Here is a 25186-nt window from a genome sequence, read left to right on the forward strand (position 1 = left end):
ACCTTGTATCATTCAAAATCATTTTCAATTGCTTTTACACCAGTACTGTAAAGTACTGGGCCTCTAATAGAGTGTAAGTCCCAAAAACCTTCTCTTCTTAGCTTGTTTTCAAAACTGTATTTTCAAAATCTTCTTTCTGTTTTCAAAACATTCTTCTGGTATTTGAAGGGCATTATTCCCGGTGAAACTCTTCAGATACCTATGTGACCTTTGTCCATCTTCACTTCTTCTGTTTTCAAAAACCATTAACTGTTTATCATATATTCAACTGTCATCAACAAAACAACAAAAATTACTGTTGAGGCTCTGTACATACTTCTTCAATGGCCTCCACTCCATCCAGGTTAGGCTTTACAAGCTTTCAATTTACAGTCTTTATTTAAATTACTGTCAAATATAAACTGTGCATATATATATTAGTTTAGAACTACGTTTGAGTATAAACCTTAGGACAGTTAAACTATATATATATATTATAGGAATATGGCCTAGGATTGAGAATGTCTTCCCGGTGAAGGCTCTTTCCTAATTAGAGATCTGTAGTTCAAACCCCCAAGATGAATTATTCCCGGTGAAACATCTTGGCAAAAACCTTAGAATCCAAATAAATAGGACATATCCACCCAAAGAGGAATTATTCCCGGTGAAACCTCTTACCCATTTGCTTAGAGCCAAAATAAGTTCAAAACTACATAGCTTTCTCTTGTGCTATAACAAGGACCCTCGATTAGCCTCCTCTTGGGCTTTGTACAAGGACCCACAAGCTTCTTAAAAGCATTTCCAGCTTCCCCTTGAGCTTGTATACAAGGACCCATCAGGTTTCTTATAAACATAGGAACAGGTCTTTAGCCACCTTTTAGCCTACCCTGGTGAGTTTCTTCCAATTTAAACCAGACTTTAAACAAGCTAAGTTTGTCTCAATTTTGCATTGAGTACACCTTTTGGAATGAGAGACATGGACAGTCTCTGTCACCCTTATCTTCATCAATCTTCCTTAGCAGAGTCTAGGATCCATGCTTTGGGTCATCCTCAGCATTGAGTCAGCCTTCATCTTGGGCTTTAAACAAGAAGTCTCCATTAGATAATCTTTCTGCCATTCATTTTCAACAAAACCCCTGGAAAGGGTTAGCCTCCAAAGTCAATTAAAATCAACCTCCATAAATCCCTGGAAAGGGTTAGCTTCCACACATTCTTTCATTTTTAATATAAACCCCTGGAAAGGGTTAGCCTCCAAAGTCAATTAATAAAAAATGTCAAAAAATAAAGATTCATTTCTCTTAGGAGATAATTTCCCCAAAAGAGTCAAAACCCCTGGAAAGGGTCAGCCTCCAAAAAACATGATAAAGTCAGTCTTTTAACAGACAAATTCACCAGCTGAGTCAAAATCCCTGGAAAGGGTTAGCTTCCAAAGAAAAACAGTCTTTTAATAAATAAAACCTCCTCAGTAGAGTCAAAACCAACAAAAACAGTTAGCCTCAACCTTGGGCTTCATACAAGGCACCCAAACAATAAAACTCCCCTGTCAAGAGTCAGCCTCAACCTTGGGCATTGTACAAGGCAGATAATAGAGTCTCCCCAGTGAGTCCTTCATCATTCAGTAGCCACAACCTTGGGCTTTGTACAAGGCAGATAAACCATACTTTCATGTGTCAAAGATTCCTAACACCTAGGATCTTTTCCCCTTAGAGTGATCCATACTCAATTCATTTATTTAAGAGTCTGCCACAACCTTGGGCTTTGTACAAGGCAGAAAATAATGTTTTCCCTAGCTAGAGTTAGCCACAACCTTGGGCTTTGTACAAGGCACATAAAATAGAGTCATTCATTCAATTATCCTCAACAGTTAGCCACAACCTTGGGCTTTGTACAAGGCACACAAATAGAGTCTCCCTAAATAAGAGTCAGCCTCAATTCTGGGCTTTGTACAGAACACAAAAATACCCTGTAATTAATCCCCAGTGGAGTCATCTCCCAAAGTCAATAATTAATTAATCAATCAAAAAGCCTCAAGCTTGGGCCTCATACAAGCCAGCTAAATTCAAATCTTTTATACAGTAGATAGACATAGCTTATCTCTATAGAGATATTTTTACTACTCTACCACATTCAAACAAACAAACATTTCAATTTCAATTTCAATCAAAGTCTCCCATTTAGGACTCTGAAAGACATGCTCTGGCACATCCCCAGACTTGTACACTTTCCCTAATTTGGATGAGCATCTTTCTTTCATTTTAGAGGCACGATGGCTGTCATACTTGATCAACCAAGTAGACTCCCCTCTTGAATGAAATGAATCCAGTTATTCTGTCACTCCTTTAAATGTTTGTGGTAGAATAGTACAAATACCTCTCTCTAAAGATGATTTCATGTCTCTTTACTGTAAACAGAGATTTAATTCCAAGCTCAACCTTGAGCTTCAAGCAAGGCACCAAAAACAAGTAATTTCCCTAGTTAGTTCCCCGAACTACATTAAGCTCTGACTTCCACTAGGGATATGTAGGCATGAGGTTCACAAGGAATCTCAGCGAGCTAATAAAATACCAAAAATAGTCAGTCAGTCTGTCTGTCTGTCTTTTCAAAACAAATCAATTCCTTCTCCTAACACAAAGGAGAAACTTTCCCAATCATTAGCAGCAAACACAATCACAAATGACACAGAGAAGGTTCCTGTAGAGTACTACAGATATGTAGGGTGTTTAAACACTTCCCTATGTATAACCGACCTCCCGGACTCCAGAATTTCTAGTCTAGGTGAAATCCCCACACTTAGCAAACTCCTAGGGTTTAGTTGAGATCTTTTTTTCCCTTTCCTACTCGTAGGACCAATAAGAAAGTTCGTGTGATATCGTAGGAAGAACTGAAATAAAATTCATCCCCACGGGCGCATTCTCCTTCCAAATTTCGCGTGAAGGGTTTAGCGTGCCGTCCTCCCAAGTGAAACGGGGAGGTAAAGAAAACGACACCACACTGGCTCCAGCTGGGGTGGTTAGTCCATGCGTTTATGAGGGAGAGGTCGCGGGTTCGAGCCTCCCCTCTAACATGTTTTTTTTAGTGAAAAGCCATTCTGATCCCATTTTGCGCCTGCCACGCAGATCCATCACGCACCCTCAGATCTGACCCTCCAATACACCATTCCACTAGATCCAATGCCCCAGATCTAATACCCATACTATATGCCCCAATAACAGCCACACTGAATCATAACCTCTAATAAACTTTAAATATTTTTAATTATTTATTTGTTTTAATTTAAATACTTTTTAATATATTTAACTATATAATAATTATTTTTAAATAAAATAAGTATATAATATTTATATTAAAAATTTCAATTTGTTGTTCGTGCCGATTAAATCGATTAATCGCTATGGTCAACAATAATTTTAATTAAAATACTATTTAATTAAAATGCAATTAAATCATATTCGGTTAAATGGTTGCAACTATTTTTATTAGTTGTGATGATTAACTTTTCTTTTTCTAACTTTAATTCGTTATTCTTTTTAATCGAATCAATCGATTACGAGGGGTAACGATACAAACTAATTATTAAAAATTATAAAAAATATCCTAATTCGTTATTAGTAATAATCAGATCAATTGATTAAAATTGGTAACGATACAATTTCAAATCTGTTAACTATGGCGATCGAATCTATTGATCGTTGCAGTTAATAGTGCAAAATTAAATCAGGGTTGTACGCCCAAACCTCAAAACACTTTTCAAACCTTTCAAAACCTCAATATCAAACTACGGATTTTCATCCTCATTCAAAACTACGATAGGCTACTCAAAGGCCTCCAAAACCATATCAAATCAAATTTCAAACTCAAAGGGCATACAACCCGTCCCCCGAACTACGTAGACTCTGATCCTCCATAAGGAGGTACGTAGGCACTTGGCAACAAGGCGAGTCCCCTTCCCCCTAAATCTCATTTTTTCCCGATTCATTTCCCTTAATTATTTAACCCTCGAAAGCATAAACCTTACCTTAATACTCTTAGCCATAAAACTGTTGACCTTAGATTTAAAGCCATAGGAAAGGGTTGAGGGTGCCTAACACCTTCCCTCGACCTGAATATAGTATCTTACCCTGATCTCTATACTGCGTGGGGTTTCCTATTCGCCCTTCAGAATAGGTGGCGACTCTAAAAGCTTTAAATTTAGGGCAGGTTGCTACAAAATCAAGTTTCGTTTTCAAATTCAAAGCAATTCTAACTTCATTTCTGGATTCCATTAGCACCTTCAGCATCCTCTAAACCTATAGAAACAAAAACCAAGCTATGAGACCTTCTGAGTTGTGCTAACCAAGTCTCAAGTTCACCATCTCCGATCACTACTTGGACAAGGTAGTTCTGAGCATCATTTGAACTGAAACAAAGTGCTAAAATGTAGTTTGTTTCTTCATGATCCTTTCCTCTAACTTAGTTTGCATTAATAGTTCGATTCAATACCTGATTTTAATTTTCACAGTTTTTGTTTTCACTGTGTTTTTCTAAAAATTATCCATGCTCAGTTCCAATAAATGGAAGTGGAGCGTGGAGTTGTGTTCGCCTCAATGAGACGGTCAGAATGTTTGTGGTTTCATGACCTAATGAAACTATTTGTCAAACTTCGGTGACTAGTTCATCGGAGAAGATGATCAGAGAGGGAAGACATGCCTCACGCATGTTTTTGAGGTTTCAGACAGCTGGATCATGACATTTATTTTAATTTCACTGGTCCATTCAAACTTGAGTTGTTACGTGCTTTAAAAAGCTGACCACCGTGCACCTTTGATCAGATCCTTTGATCTTTCATACTTTGGCATTTGACTCAGATGTGACGGATCTTGTTTTTTTTATCTTTTACTTATTTTTGTTTTGTTTTGTTTTAATTTTCTAAAATTCATTTTAAATCCAATTTTCATCCAAAAAATCAGAAAAAATAATCACAAAATTATTTTCCATCATTTTACACCTTGTGTAATTTTTTTACAATTTTATTTTATGTTTGGATATTTTAATTCAGTTTTCTCTTATTTCATTCATTTTAATTACTTTAAAAATGTTCTCATGCATTAAAAAAATCTCAAAAATTATTAAAAATATGTTGAGTCATTTCTGACCTTTTTTAAATTTTTGTAGCCATTTATTTGAGGTTTTGATGCTTCATCTGAGTTTTCTCTTTAATTTTTCTTTTTAAATCATTATAGAAAAGCATTACAAATTGTTTAATTATTATTTTGTTGTTCTTAATGATTTGTACTTTTGACTTTTGATGGACTTAGTCAATTAAGGTGATTAAGGCTTCATCAAGATCAATGGATCTTTGGATGGCATTTTGGTTGTATGAACTTTCTTCATTTCAAACTTATCATTATATGATCATTTGATCATCTTTAGTATTTTTAATTGATGATAGGTTTATCCCATGTGTGTAAACAAGAAAGAATGGTTGATCTTGATGATAGATGATCCCTTGATGTGCTTGTTCTCTCTTTCTCTTCTCTTCCCATATCCTTCTCTTTCTGTTTTGACTTGTGTTGCATTGTTTTAGGAGAATGACTTTGTGTCATTTCTCTAACACGCATGACACATAAATTGCTAGACAGACCTCCCTAACAGTTGTGGCTTCCACATAAGTCCAACTACGTTTGCTTAACATAGCACAACATTAGTCCCAAATGAGTTGATTAAATATCATCACTAACATTAACTTTATATTATTGTGCTAACTTTACTTTTCCACACTCTTTACATTAATGTCATTTAATTTCTTGCCATTTACATTCCATGTCATTTACTTTCTTGCCTTTTTGCCTTTGCCCCTTGGGATTTCTTTTTCTTTTCATCAAAACACTAATAACTATAAAACTTTAAAAAGTTTTAATGTATCTTTGTGTTAAGTGTTATTATCCCTTGCTTGGAGTTGGACCTTTGGACTTGGTTACTTTCCCTTAGCTTGGAGTTCATCTGGTACTTTGGTTTATTTTAGGCATTAATTCCATATGATACTTTGTGGTGCTTGAGACTTAGAACCATCTAAATCTTCTGATTTATCTGAGACTTTGTAACTTTCTTCTAAGACAATTGAGATTTCATCTGCTCCATTTGTGGTTTTCTGATTAATTACTTGTTAATTGTCTTATGTCTCAATCCAAAGGAAATGCAATGTTCATGCTCCATCTTATGGTTAATTCACTTGCACACACAAAGACTTTCTCTTGGCCTACTTGACAACGAGACCATTTATTTCATGTCATTTATTATATGCAATAGGATAGTCACTTTATCTCCTCTTCATTCTTAAATTTTCAAAGTTTCTCCCTATTTCAAAAACTTTTTGTTTTAAAACCTCAAGTTTTATTTTCAATAAAACTTGACTTTGTCAAGTGATTTTCAAAAACTCTTATCCAAGCCTTTATCTTTTCAAAACTTTTTTTTCAAAAGGAAGAATATTAGTCAATTCTTGTAGTTAAGCAAATCACTATGTTTCTAGCAAGTTGTGTTTTTCACTCGAATGTGACAATATATTTTCTCCCTTTTTTAGACTAAATATTTTAATACAAGTTAAGTTAATCAATAATTTAATTGTGAATGATAATGAACATAATGAGCTATGTTATAATACCAATAATGTGTAATTTTCTGTTTTCTCTCCTTGTAGTAACTAACTTCAAAAGTTAGTTAGAGGTAGTTGAGAGGAGTTAGTTAGAATCTAACTACTTAGCTTAACTATATATAGTGGCTCTCTCCATATGTAATAGTTAAGATTTGAGAATTACATTTTCACATACAACTTCTCTTTGTTCAAAGCTTTTTCTCTATTTTGTTATGGAGTTTCAGCTTATTGTTGTACGTTCACATGGTATCATGAGCCTGTGATTCCGTTTTTCCGCTGCGATCTTTCTCAATCTTCTTCTTTCGATCCATTTTTTCTGCAGTCTCTGCAACTCTACTGTTTTTCATCATGTCATCTTCAATCTCCAATGGCAATGATCATGGTGAATCTACTCCAAGAAACAACAATAAAGGTTATCAAAATGATATCCTAAACCCTTATTTCATGCATCCCAATGAAAATCCCTCGTTGATTCTAGTTACACCATTACTTTCCAATAACAACCATCATTCTTGGTCGCGTTCCATGACCATGGCTCTTCGTTCTAAGAGCAAACTACATTTCATCAATGGTGTTTTACCACGTCCTTCTGATCTTGATCCAAATTCCATAGCTTGGGATAGATGTAACACCATGATCATGTCTTGGATCAAGAATGTTGTAGAAGATGAAATTGCTAAAAGTATTCTTTGGATGGAGAATGCTGCTGATATGTGGAATGAGCTTAAGGAGCGCTTTTATCAAGGCGATGTTTTCAGAATTTCTGATATTCAAGAAGAAATCTGCACATTGAAACAAGGTGATGCTTCTGTTTCTTCATATTACACAAAACTGAAGATTTTATGGCAAGAGCTAGATAATTTTAGACCTATTCCTGAATTTGAATGTGATACTACTTGTCTTGCCATTAACAAGATTCGCGCTTACAAAGCTAGTGATCAAGTAATTCGTTTCTTGAAAGGGCTGAATGATCAATACACAGCTATTAGGTCACAGATTATGCTTATGGATCCTCTCCCTAGCATTTGCAAAGTATATTCCTTGCTTGTGCAACAAGAAAGACAAGTTGATTTTCCCATTGATGAGTCCAAGATTTTGGCCACTCCTTCTTCTGATCAGTCTCAGACTAATCGTGATACTCATCCTAAATCCTATTCCAACATGCGTGGTAGAGGCAGCTTTAGAGGAGGTAGATCTTCTGGTGGCAGGGGCAAGAATAATCGTGTTTGCACACATTGTGGCATAACTAATCACACCATTGATACTTGTTTTAAAAAACATGGTTATCCTCATCATTGGAAGCATGAAGGTGCAATCAATGCAATATTGCATCTGATAGGCCTGACAACACATCAGGATGTGACATTGAAGCAAGTGCACCAACATCTCATTGTTTAGTTTTTACACCAGAGCAGCATCAAGCATTGCTAGTGTAACACCCCACTTTCCCATTTTATAAAAATACGGTAAAATAATAAAAATTTATCAGAGTTCACAAACAAAAGTGGAATGTCACGTCATTTCAAGCCAAACAAAATATGAAGTCTCAATTACTTCATCTATTCATTTCTCATTAATCAATAAAAACAACGGAAAGATTATTTTATTTGAAAATAATCACGGCACAATTGCCAACTTATTCCAAAACTCCACACAAAATCGTGGTCCTCAAATATTTGAATCAAAAATAGATACGTAACAAAATTCAATTAAAAATAACAAATAAAATAATCCCCAAAAACATCCCGTGTTACATATCAGAGCGACTCGAACTAACAACACAGAAGACTTCCATAATGCTATCCTGGACTTCCACTGCTATTCTTGAGTACCCGCCCATTTCCCATGGTAGGGGAAATATCAGCAGAAAGGGTGAGTACTCACATACCATTACAAAAGATATAGGAACAAATATAATAACACACAGGTCGTGGTTCATGTTCACATAACATCACACTGCATATACAAACTTCGTTTATTCAAACATTCATCACAGTATAAATTAACGCATCATTCACAATATCATAAATAAGTCATCACAGATCCATTCATTAATGCAAATCCACAATGCACATATCACGACACACATGTCCCTCCCAATCACAACTCAACAAACATATAATAATAATAATAATGACAATGCAATGTGACTCAATGACTTGACACAATGCATATGATACAAAAACATCTTGATTCATGACCACAGTTCCCGTCGGAACTCTCGACCCCTTTTTCATGGTCCAGTGTGACCCCTATTTCATGATCACACCCACGACCCCTGTTTCATGGTCAAGTACGATCCCTATTTCATGACCGCACCAATTCATGGTTCATTCAATCGAACCTGATTCCTAAAAGAATCCAGATAATTTGCATACACTCCACTGAGCAACGAATTATCTCCACCACGACTCCACAATTGAGTCCGGACCTACTAGGCATCTACCATAGATTTTCACCTAGCAGTCTCAATGCTGTGTTATGCAATGCACAATCAACACAATATGCATAATCACAAATAACAACATGCATATCACACGATCCTCTTGATCACACGTAAGCCACACACCAACCGTAATTCACAAAGTATTACCACAACACAATATGCATATTCATAATAGATAATATGCATATCACACGATCCTCCTGATCACACGTAAGCCACACACTTACCGTAATTCACAAAGAATTACCACAACACAATATGCACATTCATAATAGATAATATGCATTCAACAACAACATACAACCACTACGAATTCATATGACTATCATACAGTCACTACATCATACCACAACTGTCCAACACATCACATATACATGTCAAAACCTGCAGCAATCATAATCCAAAGCTACAACACACATTCGCACAAACAAACTCAACATTTAACAGTTCAACACATCGTAACATATACAGAAACACATATAATGCATCGAATTATTAGAATTCCGGTATTGAAAATAATTTTAACAGAAAGTACACGAAACCAACTTTCCAACGATTCGAATGGCGCGCGAGTCGGACACACGGAACAAAAGTTATGATTTTTCAAAGTATTTCAACAAACCCGACACCGACATTTTACACTGATACCTTAAAAGCACATTAGACCTTATTTAAATTTAATTCTAGGACTTGAAACCATTTTTACAATAAAGTACACTGTATTAGGTTTCTCCAGGTTCGAACAGTGAGTCAAACGGACACCCGAAACTCAAGTTATGAATTTTTGAAGTTTTATAAAAATCCTGCATTTTTCCTGCGAACCGCTCTCGGGTTCCCACTCAAATCCCCTCAAAATCTCATCTAAATATCACAATAATACAAATTAAATACATAACAACCTATATCTATCATGTATCAACAATTAGGAACCTTAAAACATGATTTCTAGCACAAAAGTTTTGAATCCAAATCCAAACCTTAACATTTCAATTCTAGCAATTTCAAGAACAAAATTCCTTTTCAAAATTGTTCGTAACTTCATTCCGACTCTGACACGCGAACACGCAACAACAACAACACATTTATATCATACACTTCATAATCATACAATCTCATAACAACAATTGCAACCAATTATCATTCCAACAACAATCATCATAACAACATAGAATTCATAAATCAAAAATCAACAATCATCAAAATTATCTCATAACGACAAATCCCCAAAACCCCAAATCATATCATTATACCTAAACTCATATCAAGAATAATAGCATGGAAACCCCCCTTACCTCAAAAATTAAAGAAAAATGGCAAACAAATCAATTAAATTCTAAAATAAAATCTATAAAATTCTAAAAATACTAATTGGTTAGAAACTAATTTTTTACCATTTTTTATTTAAGTGGAAAATGATTTACTAAGCAAAATTAAAGAAAGAAAACAAAACAATCAACAAAAATGCACAGGGGGTGAGTTAGCAAAGTGAAATGAACTACTGTCTAGTTTTACTGGCGCATGGGCCTATTTCCTGGGGGTATATGAAGCAAAACGCGCTAGGCCCAAAGATGAAAGTGGAGCGTGGCCCAAGCCTCTTACCAATTATCTCATTTTATTCTTTTTATGTTCAATTATTTAGCATGTGTATTATTATTATCTGATTTTTGATCAGCAACGTAACGTAGCACAACATGGAATCAATTGGGGCCAATTCATTTAAGTCAAATAAAACGAAATAATAGCCAGGGCCAACCAGAATGCAACACATCATTTTCCAATCATTTAATAAAAGACAAAATAGAAAGAGAGTGGGAAAGAGGACGAATGGAAGAGTGCCACGCAGGGCATGTGATTGAAAACGCCAAAAGGGCCAGACGCCAGAGCTAGGGCTCCGGTCGTCTTCTCCGGCCAACATCACCGCCGGAGCTACGTGAAAACGCCCAGAAAACTAAAAGGCTGGTACTGCCTGACTCGATTTTGCGCGAAGAATCCAAATCTGATCCTAGTTTTCATTGATTCTCTCCCTATCATTCAAACCAAACCGCGCCCTAAAAACTATCACAACTTAAACTTAACCAAAACTTTTCACTAATCACATCACTGTGTCCACAATTAAACATAGAATTCCTCCACGAGATTCAAACAGTGAAACAACAACATGTTTCGTATAATCAAAAAAGTAAACTCAAGAATCAAAGAGAACTCTCATACTTGCAACACCGAATGCATGAATTACTACACGTGACCTAAGATACTGAGGAAGTATGAGAATCTAACCTGAAAGAGTTCTTGATTCAAAGTTATACGAAGAATTCTACGAGCTGCGATCCAATGCCTTGAACCTTGAAGTCAGTGATGAGTAACAAACGCTTCCCATGATTCCTGAAACTCGATGATGATGATGATGAATCCTGAAAGATCTCATATATCCTGAGAAATAAACTCAGGTGAACCAACCTCAATCCGGAAACAGAATTGTTTGGAACAGAGAGAAGATCGCACTACGTAACTTCCATTGATGGCGGAGGTCGAATCTTGAACAATATTGAAGATGTTAGTGATGAATATAGATGGAGGTTGTTGAAGTTGCAGGTGAAGGTAGTTGTGAGGTGGAGGTGAAGGTGGTGACGGGAGAGAGGAGATTGTTGTGGTTATTATGATTCAGTTATGGTAGTTGGTGGAGGTTCTTGGCGGTGGAGATGAGAGAAGAAGAGGTGAAGGTGGTAGTTGTTACGATTCAGTTATGGTAGTTGGTGGAGTTTGTTACAGTGATGAAGATGAGAGGGAGAGAAGAGTGAAGGTGATATATGAAACTGGAAAAAGAAAAAGTGAAGTGTGTGTGTAATGAGAGTGAGGTTGAGTGTTTTATAGTGAATATGGGATGCATTATGTTATGGTGTGGTGTAAGTCTAGTGGATTAATTCTCATAACTTAGAGAGAAAGGGTTTATGGATGTGGTAAGGTTGTGTGGCTCATGGAGTGTATGGTGAGGTGTGTTGTATTGTGTAATTTCCCTCAAACTTAACACATGCTGGTGTATTTGTAGTAAACTGTTCCCATGCCTTTTTGTGTATTCAGTATGCGTGCATGAGTGTATTGTGGGGTTGTGTCCATCAGATCTTTTCACAATACTTAACAAGCAAGTTTTGTATGAATAGGGCAAACTCTCCTTATGCTTTTTTCGTTTTCAGAATCATGCATGGATGTATATGGAGTTCATGCATGAGGTTCATGTAGGATATCATTTTCCATAAACTTAGCAAACAAGTTTGGCAATTGTGATATATGCTTACGTGTATGCTACAGCAAAATCAAGCTCATGTCTGGCACTTTAACAACTCCAAGTAGTGAACTTTACGCTAATGTAACTTGATGCATAAGCCTCCGGTTCGCACAAACTCGTGATCAAATGAAAGAGAGTGCATGGTTAAACATGATTGATGTTGGAAATATTGGGGGATGAGGTATACAACACCTTCAAAGATTGTTGGAAACATGGTGATGTATCCTGGTGTCTTTCCTACGCGCGTGACCTGCCCAGCTCTAGCCCACATGTAGTTTTCGTGCCCATGACTTTGAGGCTTGCTATCTCACTCATCACATATTCAATGGGCATGGTTCTTCGACCATTGGGAAGAGGACATGTAAGAGAACAAGGTTGAATTGATATTGATTCAAATGGACATTCACAACTCTCTAAAACTGACTTTACATACGACACGCAACCTGTTTGATCATTTTCTTACGCGTGCCCCAGCTTTTGGTCCATATCTTTGGCAAAGCGTGACTTTGCAAGGGCATGACTTTGAGCCCTCACAATTTTCTCAATAAACCCCCAATTGGCTTGATTATTGTCTTGTTGAATAGAATACGTGGAGGGGAAACGATTTATGTCTTGTTTGGATTCATAGCATGCTTTCAATCCTCTAAAACGTGCCTTGAATATGGCACACCACTTGCTTGTGAAAATGTTGCGCATGACTTAGAGATCCTGCCTAGCCCCATGACATGCACAAATGAATTTCTTCAATCTTCACACTTTATTATCTCATGATTTAGACTTCTAATGAAAATCTTCCTAACTAAAAAAATTGTAGAGGGCCATGAGTAGGGCATTTTTGATGTTGTGAATTTTTTGAAATGGAGCCTTGAAATACGTGTAAATCAACCATGAAGTCAGCTGTCCAACCAATTTCCAATCCTCCAAAAAAATTTCTAAGTGTGAAACTTTCTATTTATGGCAAGTTCCATTTTCAACTAATTTCCATTTTTGGTAACTTTGACACTTTCTTGATTTTATTTATTTCTTTGATTTTCTTTGACCGATTTCCACCAAAAGTCAATATTTGACAGTTGACTTTGATCTTGACCAAAAAGTCAACTTTTCCTGACTTTCCTAATTGCAGATGAATTTCTCGATTAATCAATTCCCGATCTAATTCTCAATCAATTTTCAACCAACGAAGCTTCAATGAATATTTCTTCAAGGCAACCACATTTCACACTCAAAACCACCTCCTGATTAAATTTTGACCAAAAAGTCAACAGGGTTGACTTTGGTTAAAAACCCTAATTGAACCCTGATGAATCTGAGGATTGTATCCTTTAATTAGAGCTTTGCCTTGGAGAGGATGAAACCCTGATTTTAGGAGGAACTCCATGGAAACGATCCTTTTCAATAAGACCTTCGATCTGATTCTTCTTAACCAAGAACTTTCTCAGCCTCAGCTCGCTTTTTGTCAATTTTCTTGAACAATGACAATGATATGAATGAATGTATCAAATGAATGACCCACATGAAGTATGCACATGGATGTGATATGAAAGCCAATTGGGGAATAAATAAGTGGGCAAATTTTGGGGTGCAACAGCTGTGCACTCTGATTACTTGTAAAGTATCAACTCTACCACGTTTACTCCAACTTCCAATCACCAAAACCGACATAATAAAGATTTTCGACTTAACTCTTCGGAAGTTCCATTCCAACAGGTATTCTACGCTCTCGTAGTTACCGAATATTTCAAACTTAGATCCGTAAGATAACATCTTGGAACATTCAACATAATTACAACAACGACTACTTCCAAATCTTGGATGAGACATTCATATACTTCCATAAATTCCTAATTGTCATAAAACATAACTACAACTTTACCATCTTTTAATAACACATTCTCCAAAATCGTCTTAAACACATAACAACATTACAACCACATATGGTACATGGGTCCAACTAATTCTAACAAGATAACTCATTTTCTTCACTTCCCACTAATTCAACATACCAAACCATCGATTCCTACTTATATTGATATAGTGCTCCATAAGTTATTGTTCGAATCAACACAACCGAGTAACTTATCTTTTTCCAACCAAAATCGCACTTTAATAAACCAACTTATAATTTCACTCCTTTTAATAATCACAACTCAACTTTCAATTATTCTACATGCTCTTCTTCTGATTTTATAACAGCTTAAAACATTCGCAACAAACACCAGCTCCAACTCACCCAAACAAATATGGAAGATACACTTCATACTCCATACATACACCTTAAGGCTTACTAGCCATTCGCTTCATCACAAACAACGACTCAAGTTATCCATAACTCGACTGTGAGTCTCCATACTACTCATCAATCCAATTGGAACTTCATGCTATCATTCTTAAATTCAACTAATATACTTATATACGAATCTGCATCGACAAATCAAACAATACTCAAGCGCTCGGCTTGACTTCAACCAATTCAACGTACATACTATACTAGTTGGCACGACACATCTATCCATCAATTATGATTCCCTCTACTATCAACAATATATTAAGGGTGATCAGTTCCTCAATTTTTCAATAGATAGCCGGCAACCATAACAGTGGCATAAATCATCATTACCTAACGACAATAGCGTACTTCAACTTGTGCCTAAAGTCCGTAAGCATAATGCTCCGCCAATTCTCTAAGGCCTACCAACGTCTTCTTAGTTTCCTCAATTCCAACCTCGCCAATGATACAAAAACATTCAAAATCCAATACATATTCTTATACACGCTTGTAGCACAACACAATTATCAATTAAACATCCTTCTAACATCGGGAATTGCTACTACATCAAGTACAATCCGATTCGGTTCGCTCCAATTTCAACTTTCATCAAAGTTAATAATTTCAACAACGCTAACCAACCAATCGTCTTTCTTTTATTCTCATAACCTTTATAATCCACCTATTTTCACACTTGGCCTCATTCAATTCACAACTCAACAATATTATCGCGGCCTCTCTTGAATTCGTTCTTCTCTCAACATTACCATCTCATAACATCGTCACTATAATCATTCTCATTCAACATAAATTGCATCTCCATGCATTTTTCGATACCGTCGCATTCTTACAAATACCAACATTTCATTCCTTATCAATATTTGACATTCTACTCCACCTTTTCAATTTTCAGCAAGAATCACCCAACTTCAAACACAATTATCTCTTCCAATACAGACTTCCCAGGCATAAAATTATATTCCAAAATGAAGGGAATTTTGTGTAGATTCCAGAACTTCAAGAATCGCCCAAATCCAAGTTACGAGTAAAAAGTTATCATCCTTGCAATGGGACTGGTTTAGAATTTCCGTATGCAGAATTTTCCAAAAAGTCAGCATCAGACCTAAATATTACAACGTATGTTTCTCCCTCTTCACAAACCTCCTGAAGACAAATCTTATATGCAAACTATAGGGAATTTCGTAAGCTTTCCAAAAAGTCCAGAACCGCTTCAATCAGAATCACGAATAAAAAAGTTATACCCCTTTTACTGACAGCTACTCCATAAGTGCAAAAATCAGAATTGGAGATTGATGAACATAAGTTCCATCTCTCTCTCTCTTGCTTCCAAGATCTACCAACATCCTTTCTTTTCATCCAACTACGAAAATCACCTGACTTTAATCCAACTATACTCAAGACATACCATCTACCGAATTAATCCATCAACTATCATTTCCATTGGAATAATTCCTCATTCTCAATCATTTCACCATCCATAATCTACGCACATCTCAAACTCGACTATTACGAATTCATGAGTCCATACTCTCGCTGGTTCACAACAACATTGCTTCAATAATGTTTGGACTCTTACAATCAACACCACCTTGGACAAACTTCTACATACTAACAACACGTCCAGGAGACGAACCTCTCCCCGACATATTTCAAACCAACACCTGCAGACAACGACTAGAACTAACAAACAAGTACCGACAATGTTTCACACACATGTCGAGTACTAAGGGACAAGCAGCATTAGACAACATTGGCCGGACAGACCGACCTGCTCTGATACCACTTGTAACACCCTACTCTCCCATTTTATAAAAATACGGTAAAATAATAAAAACTTATCAGAGTTCACAAACAAAAGTGGAATTTCACGTCATTTCAAGCCAAACAGAATATGAAGTCTCAATTACTTCATCTATTCATTTCTCATATTAATCAATAAAAACAGCGGAAATATTATTTTATTTGAAAATAATCACGGCACAATTGCCAACTTATTCCAAAACTCCACACAAAATCGTGGTCCTCAAATATTTGAAAAAAAAAACAGATACGTAACAAAATTCAACTAAAATAACAAATAAAATAATCCCCAAAAACATCTTGTGTTACATATCAGATCGACTCGAACTAACAACACGGAAGACTTCCATAATGCTATCCTGGACTTCCACTGCTATTCTTGAGTACCTGCCCATTTTCCATGGTAGGGGAAATATCAGCAGAAAGGATGAGTACTCACATACCATTACAAAAGATATAGGAACAAATATAATAACATAATTCATAGGTCGTGGTACATGTTCACATACCATCACACTGCATATACAAACTTCATTTATTTAAACATTCATCACATTATAAATTAACGCATCATTCACAATATCATAAACAAGTCATCACAGATCCATTCATTTATGCAACTCCACAATGCACATATCACGACACACATGTCCCTCCCAATCACAACTCAACAAACATATAATAATAATAATGACAATGCAATGTGACTCAATGACTTGACACAATGCATGTAGTACCAAAACATCGTGGTTCATGACCACAGTTCCCGTCGGAACTCTCGACCCCTTTTTCATGGTCCAATGTGACCCCTATTTCATGATCACACCCACGACCCCTGTTTCATGGTCAAGTACGATCCCTATTTCATGACCGCACCAATTCATGGTTCATTCAATCGAACCTGATTCCTAAAAGAATCCGGATAATTTGCATACACTCCACTGAGCAACGAATTATCTCCACCACGACTCCACAATTGAGTCCGGACCTACTAGGCATCTACCATAGATTTTCACCTAACAGTCTCAATGCTGTGTTATGCAATACACAATCAACACAATATGCATAATCACAAATAACAACATGCATATCACACGATCCTCTTGATCACACGTAAGCCACACACCAACCGTAATTCACAAAGTATTACCACAACACAATATGCACATTCATAATAGATAATATGCATATCACACGATCCTCCTGATCACACGTAAGCCACACACTTACCTTAATTCACAAAGAATTACCACAACACAATATGCACATTCATAATAGATAATATGCATTCAACAACAACATACAACCACTACCAATTCATATGACTATCATACAGTCACTACATCATACCATAATCGTCCAACACATCACATATACATGTCAAAACATGCAGCAATCACAATCCACAGCTACAACATACATTCGCACAACCAAACTCAACATTTCACAGTTCAACACATCGTAACATATACGGAAACACATATAATGCATCGAATTATTAGAATTCCGGTATTGAAAATAATTTTAACAGAAAGAACACGAAACCAACTTTCCAACGATTCAAACGGCGCGCGAGTCGGACGCACGGAACAAAAGTTATGATTTTTCAAAGTATTTCAACAAACCCGACACCGACATTTTACACTGATACCTTAAAAGCACATTAGACCTTATTTAAATTTAATTCTAGGACTTGAAACCATTTTTACAATAAAGTACACTGTATTAGGTTTCTCCAGGTTCGAACAGTGAGTCAAACGGACACCCGAAACTCAAGTTATGAATTTTTGAAGTTTTATAAAAATCCTGCATTTTTCCTGCGAACCGCTCTCGGGTTCCCACTCAAATCCCCTCAAAATCTCATCTAAACATCACTATAATACAAATTAAATACATAGCAACCTATATTTATCATGTATCAACAATTAGGAACCTTAAAACATGATTTCTAGCACAAAAGTTTAGAATCCAATTCCAAACCTTAACATTTCAATTCTAGCAATTTCAAGAACAAAATTCCTTTTCAAAATTGTTCGTAACCTCATTCCGACTCTGACACGCGAACACGCAACAACAACACATTTACATCATACACTTCATATCCATACAATCTCGTAACAAAAATTGCAACCAATTATCATTCCAACAACAATCATCATAACAACATAGAATTCATAAATCAAAAATCAACAATCATCAAAATTATCTCATAACAACAAATCCCCAAAACCCCAAATCATATCATTATACCTAAACTCATATCAAGAATAATAGCATGGAAACCCCCCTTACCTCGAAATTGCTCAGAAAATCCTGCGGAGATTGATTCTTGAAATTGCCCTAGTTCTCCCTTGATCTTCCTCTCTAGCTTGTTCTTCTTCCTCTTCTCACTTCTACGATGTTTTCACTTTTCTACGTAACTCTCCCTTTTCTCAACTTCTAATTCTCTTTTATTCCACTACTAACCCTTAGACCTCTAATACCTAATTCCAACCTTACCCTTCCATAACTAAATAATTATTTAATAAATCACTAAATAATATTCATTCTATTATTCTATTAATAAAAATAACAACATTAATAATAATAATAATAATAATAATATTAATAATAATAATAAGCATAAAAATAATAATAACAATAATAATAATAATAACAATAATAATAATAATAATCATAATAATAATGGTAGTAATTATAATAATAAAAATAAAACTATTATTACTTATATCACATAATTACTACCGACATTTCCAGTCTACCCAGCCCACTATGGACTCCACACCTACACGCTCAACCACACACCCTTAACAAGGCCAAACAATTAAAATAACACACGACGATTAAATAATTAAAAATGGGGTGTTACAGCTAGCCTTACTTCAAGGCTCATCACAATTGCAATCTCATACCATTAACCAGTTAACTTCTCAAACTAATCTTGGATCAAGTATTATCTGCACTATCCCAAATTCCTTTCATGCTGCATCATTCAAATTAGATACAGGTGCAACTGATCATGTTTGTTTCACTCGTGAATATTTTCAGTGTCTTAAGCAAATTAAACCTATTACGCTCAAACTTCCAAATGGCAGTCTAGTTACCACTAATCTTTCAGGCACTATTCAGTTTCACAGCAATTTTTACATCATTGATGTGCTTTATTTACCTCATTTTGCTTTTAACCTCATTTCTGTCCCAAAATTGACCAAATCACTCAATTGTTAACTTGTTTTTAATGCTAATTCATGTACTGTACAGGACAAGTTTTCTCTGAAGATGATTGGCACAGCTGAGTTACATGGTGGATTATACCTCTTGACCTCTCCTTCAGTTACATTACCTAAATTACCTCCCATACATTGTATCAATTCTTCTGTTAATAATTCAAATAGTCATAATTCTGAATGTAGCCTATGGCATATCAGATTATAACATGCTTCTAATTCCAAGTTGATTGAACTCAATAAAGATTTTCCTTTCATCAAACCCGTTAACATCAAATTGCCCTGTGATGTATGTTTTTATGCAAAACAAAAAAGAATGCCGTTTTCTCTTAGTTCTCATGTTTCTCAATCCACTTTTGACATATTGCATATGGATATTTGGGGTCCTTTGGCTATACCATCCATGATGGGCTATAGGTACTTTTTAACTATAGTGGATGATAAGAGTAGATTTACCTGGCTGTATCTTATGAGACTGAAACTTGAAACCATTTCTCATGTTAAGTCTTTTGTAGCATTGGTTAAAAAACAATTCAACTGTCTTGTCAAGTGCATTAGATCAGACAATGGCAATGAGTTTTTGATGCCTGATTTTTACAATCAATTAGGTATCATTCACCAAACCTCTTGTGTGGCTACACCTCAACAAAATGCTATTGTTGAAAGAAAACATCAACACATCTTGAGCATCACTAGAGCACTTCTATTTCAAGCTCATTTGCCTCCTTTATTCTGGGCTCATGCAGTGAGTTATGCTATTCATATCATAAATAGACTTCCCACAGTTTTCTTAAAACACAAGTCACCATACCAAATTCTGTACAACACTTTACCTGGCATGACCAACCTGAAAGTTTTTGGTTCCTTGTGCTATGCAGCCACTCTAAAATCCAATAGAAAGAAATTAGATTCAAGATCTAGAAAGTGAATCAACCTAGGTCATAAACCTGGTGTGAAAGGACACCTTTTGTTTGATCTGTCTAATAAAGAACTGCTTATTTCTAGAGATGTTGTTTTCTTTGAATTACATTTTCCTTATGAACATAATCTTCCTCTGTCTTCATCATCTTCACCCACTAATACACCCCTAAATGATTTGCTTGATGATATGTTTTTGCCTAATTCAGTTTCCAATCCTACATTTAACCATTCAGTTGACAATGGTCATACTGAGCCTCAGTCAATTGGCATTGGTCACACTGAGAATCACTCTCATTCTATAGATATCACTCCTAATAACCATACTTCAAATCCTCCTACCACTGCAACCAATCACTTTCCTTCTATTAACTGTGAGCCCATTCCTGTAAGAAGATCACATAGGCAAGTTCATCCCCCTAACTATCTAAAAGATTATCATTGTAATCAGATCCACCATCCTGACTCAGTTGTGGCCTTATCTTCATCCATATGTAAGTATCCTATTTCTTCTTCTATATCCGATGATTCTTTTTCATCTTCTCATAAACATTACATGTTAAATTTGTCTACCAACCCTGAACCTGCATCATATGAAGAAGCTATTTGTGATGAGAATTGGAGAACTGCTATTAGTACTGAATTGCAAGCTCTGGCTAAAACTAACACATCGAATCTTGTGCCCTTACCTTCAAACAAGAAAGCCATTGGCTACAAGTGGGTTTTTAAAGTAAAAATGCATGCTGATGGTACTATTGAGAGGTACAAGGCATGACTTGTTGCAAAGGGGTTCACTCAAACTGAAGGATTAGATTACACTGACACTTTCAGTCCAGTTGTTAAAATGACCACTGTTAGAGTTTGCTTAGCTATTGCTGCTGTGCACAACTGGCCCTTGTTCCAACTTAATGTGAACACAGCTTTCCTCCATGGTGATCTTAATGAGGAAGTTTACATGAAGCCTCCACCTGGTCTCATTTTGCCTACTCCCAATCTGGTATGCAAATTACAAAGATCTCTTTATGGTCTGAAGCAAGCTAGTAGGCAATGGAATACAAAACTTACTGACACCCTTATTGCATCAGGTTACATCCAATCAAAAGCAGATTATTCCCTTTTCACTAAGACTTCTTCTCAAGGTTTTACAATGATTCTGGTTTATGTTGATGATTTAGTAGTTGGAGGCACTGATTCTCATGAAATCTTACAAATTAAAACTTGTTTGGATGCTAAATTCAGTATCAAAGATTTGGGAGTTCTCAAATATTTCCTAGGATTTGAAGTAGCTCGCAGCACTCATGGTATTTCTTTATGTCAAAGAAAATACACTCTTGATTTGATTTTTGATGTTGGACTTCTTGGTGCGAAACCCTGTTCCACCCCTATGCAACCTCATCTGCAACTTCACAAATCCTATGGCACATCTCTTTCTGATCGTACTCCCTACAGAAGGCTTATTGGTCGTTTATTGTATCTGACACTTACCAGACCTGAAATTTCTTTTGCTGTTAGCAAATTAAGTCAATTCCTTGCTGCTCCAACAGATAAACAAACGTTAGCTGGTCTACACATTCTGAAGTACCTCAAAAACAGTCCCAGCCAAGGACTCATTTTTCCATCTAATACATTTTTATGTCTCAAAGGTTTTTCAGATTCAGATTGGGGGGCTTGCCCTGATACAAGCAGATCCACTTCTGGTTTTTGTTACTTTCTTGGTTCTTCACTCATTAGTTGGAAGAGCAAGAAGCAGCCTGTTGTTTCCAGATCTTCTTCTAAGGCTGAGTATCATGCTCTTGCTCAAGCTACTTGTGAAGGGGTTTGGTTGCTCATTATCCTTCATGATCTTCACATAGCACCTATCATCCTTTATTGTGATAACAAATCCGCCATGCATATAGCTGCCAATCCTGTGTTTCATGAGCGCACAAAACACATCGAGCTCGATTGTCATGTTGTACGTGAAAAAGTTCTAGCTGGAGTTGTTCATCTCATGCCTATCACTTCTAAGGATCAAGTTGCGGACATTTTTACCAAGTCTCTTCAACCTGGTCCTTTCAATACTTTGCAATCCAAGCTTGGAATGCTTGATATTCATTCCAGCTTGAGGGGGGCTGTGAATGATAATGAACATAATGAGCTATGTAATAATACCAATAATGTGTAATTTTCTGTTTTCTCTCCTTGTAGTAACTAACTTCAAAAGTTAGTTAGAGGTAGTTGAGAGGAGTTAGTTAGAGGTAGTTGAGAAGAGTTAATTAGAATCTAACTACTTAGCTTAATTATATATAGTGGCTCTCTCCATTTGTAATAGTTAAGATTTGAGAATTACATTTTCACATACAACTTCTCTTTGTTCAAAGCTTTTTCTCTCTTTTGGTTATGGAGTTTCAGCTTATTGTTGTAAGTTCACATTAATCCTAATATTTCTGTCGCGACACTTACATTATCCTTTATAAAATAAAACCCTTATTTTAATATGAAATAAATAAAACAAATAAAAAGTAATAATAGAAATGAGGCAAAGGTGAATCACGTTCATTAAAGCTTGTTTTTAAAATGGATCTCTAAGCCATTCATAAAACTCACCATTGAAAAACAGTGAACACGGAATTGGAAAATAAACGATACTGATTCTGCATACATTTATAAGAAAAAGAATGGAATGGCACTACTATTTACTAGAACACACAACTATAGGTTTCTATCACTAGAAATATTCCACCACTAAAAACCAAATCATCTTCAAATAACCCAAATTTATAATGCATATTTACACTCGCATAACAACAAAAACATATAAACAACACAAACTCTTATTGCTATAGTACACACAAACTTAGAGAGAGAAGCTGCCATTGGCTCATTGGCTCCAGAGAGAAAGGTGGAGAGAGTGGGACTAAGTAATGGAGAAGACTGAGTGGAGAGAGTTGGAGTATCTTGAATTGGTCCATTGAAAGTCTTAAAATTAATTAAATAAAATTGAAACAAGTTTAAGGTTGCTTTTAAGGTGAGGGGCAATTAAGTCCCTCACCAGTGTACCACTAATAACACATTATTGGATATTACTGGAAAAAATTAACTGTTCAGATTCGTTAAAAACAAAAACACAGCGTTCATGTCTTCCCCACTCAACTATTGCATTTATTGAGTGTTTCTTTTGCTGTTTCCTTGTCTTTTGTTTTCCACATTACCATTAACATCACCATCTTCTTCCAAACTGAGGGGAAGAAAAATTGCAATGGTTCTGAGAATGTTTTTCTTCTTTCCGTTTTTGTGAGACCCATTTTTTCTTTGAATGTTTTATTTTATTTTAATTGTAGATTTTCTTTACAATGTTATGTGTGTTTTCACAAAGAAAAGAGGGGAAAAAGATAAGGAGGGATGAGAAGGAATGAAAAGAGAAAAACAGTGTTGTGCTTACTCGCAGGTTGTGGTGCCGCTAACCGCGGTGGTTTGATACATGCAAATATTTCTCCCCTAAATGTGATCTAACTCCGCATCACGTTAATTCGTTATCAAAGTTACTCTTAAATTCATTGCTTTTATTATCTCACTATCCTTTCTAAATCTCTAGCTCAACAGTGTCATGCTCAAATGTTCATAAGAATTTTCATGATATTTTTATGAAGTTTGAAATTAAAGACATCAAAATTGAGGGAAAAAAATTAAATAACAAGGTTTAAAAAAAATTACCAAAAAAACAAGTGTTTCAAAAAATTTACCAAAGTGTCTAGGTTTTGCAGGACCCACTGGAGTATACGCCAAATGAATTGACGTATATGTACAAAAATTAGGTGTATGCGCCAGATGGTTTGGCGCCAATGTGTCACCCACATTAGGTTAGCCAAATGGTTTGGCGCCTATGTGGGTGTTTTTTTTTGTCTTTTTAGAAACACTAATACGCCAAATGAATTGGCTAATTCAAAAAAATTTATACCAATGCGCCAAATGGTTTGGCGCATACACCAGACACTACGCCAAAAATGTCTTTTAAAATCGCCCTTACAAAAGCGCTTTTTAGTGAAAGCGCTCTCTTAGCCTTTTAAAAAAATTCCGCTAAAAAAAAGTGCATAGCCTACGAAAGCTCTTTTGAAAAGCGCTCTTATAGGTGGAAATATGAAAGCGCTTTTTAGTCAAAGCGCTCTCATACCCTTTTAAAAAAATTTCGTTAAAAAAAGTGCATACCCTACGAAAGCGCTTTTGAAAAGCGCTCTTATAGATTGACGTATGAAAGCGCTTTCGAAAGCGCTCTTATAGCCTTTCCTTACGAAAGCACTTTTTAGTTCAAAAGCACTCTGGTACCCCATGCTTAGAGAGCGCTTTTCAAAAGCGCTTTGGTACCCCATGTTATAATTAAAATTAATAAAATTTTTGGCTTATTCTTTCAGATACGCTAGCTTCTGTATCTTCTTCTCCATCAATTCGCGATAACTCTCCATCAGTTCACCAACTCCGTCCGCCTCATCGCCGCCGTCCGTCTCATCGCCGTCGTATGTCTCGTCTCCGTTCACCTCGCCTCCGTCCGTCTCTAGCCGTCTCGTGGTTGTTACCTCTCTTCTCCGGCATCACTGTTTTCAGGTAAAATCTTCTTCTCCAGATTTAGGGGTTTGTTCAATCT

At 36.0% G+C, this 25186-nt stretch overlaps 1 protein-coding gene across 1 annotated transcript; it reads left to right on the forward strand.

Annotated features, from left to right (window-relative positions):
• The first annotated feature begins 6955 nt into the window (after positions 1-6955).
• Positions 6956-8005, forward strand: LOC131604318 (uncharacterized). Its single transcript, XM_058876766.1, has one exon. The coding sequence runs from the start codon at positions 6956-6958 to the stop codon at positions 8003-8005; it is 1050 nt and encodes a 349-aa protein (XP_058732749.1).
• Positions 8006-25186: the final 17181 nt, after the last annotated feature.

Source organism: Vicia villosa, linkage group LG5 (genome assembly GCF_029867415.1).
Source record: "Vicia villosa cultivar HV-30 ecotype Madison, WI linkage group LG5, Vvil1.0, whole genome shotgun sequence".
Classification (NCBI taxonomy): Eukaryota; Viridiplantae; Streptophyta; class Magnoliopsida; order Fabales; family Fabaceae; genus Vicia; species Vicia villosa.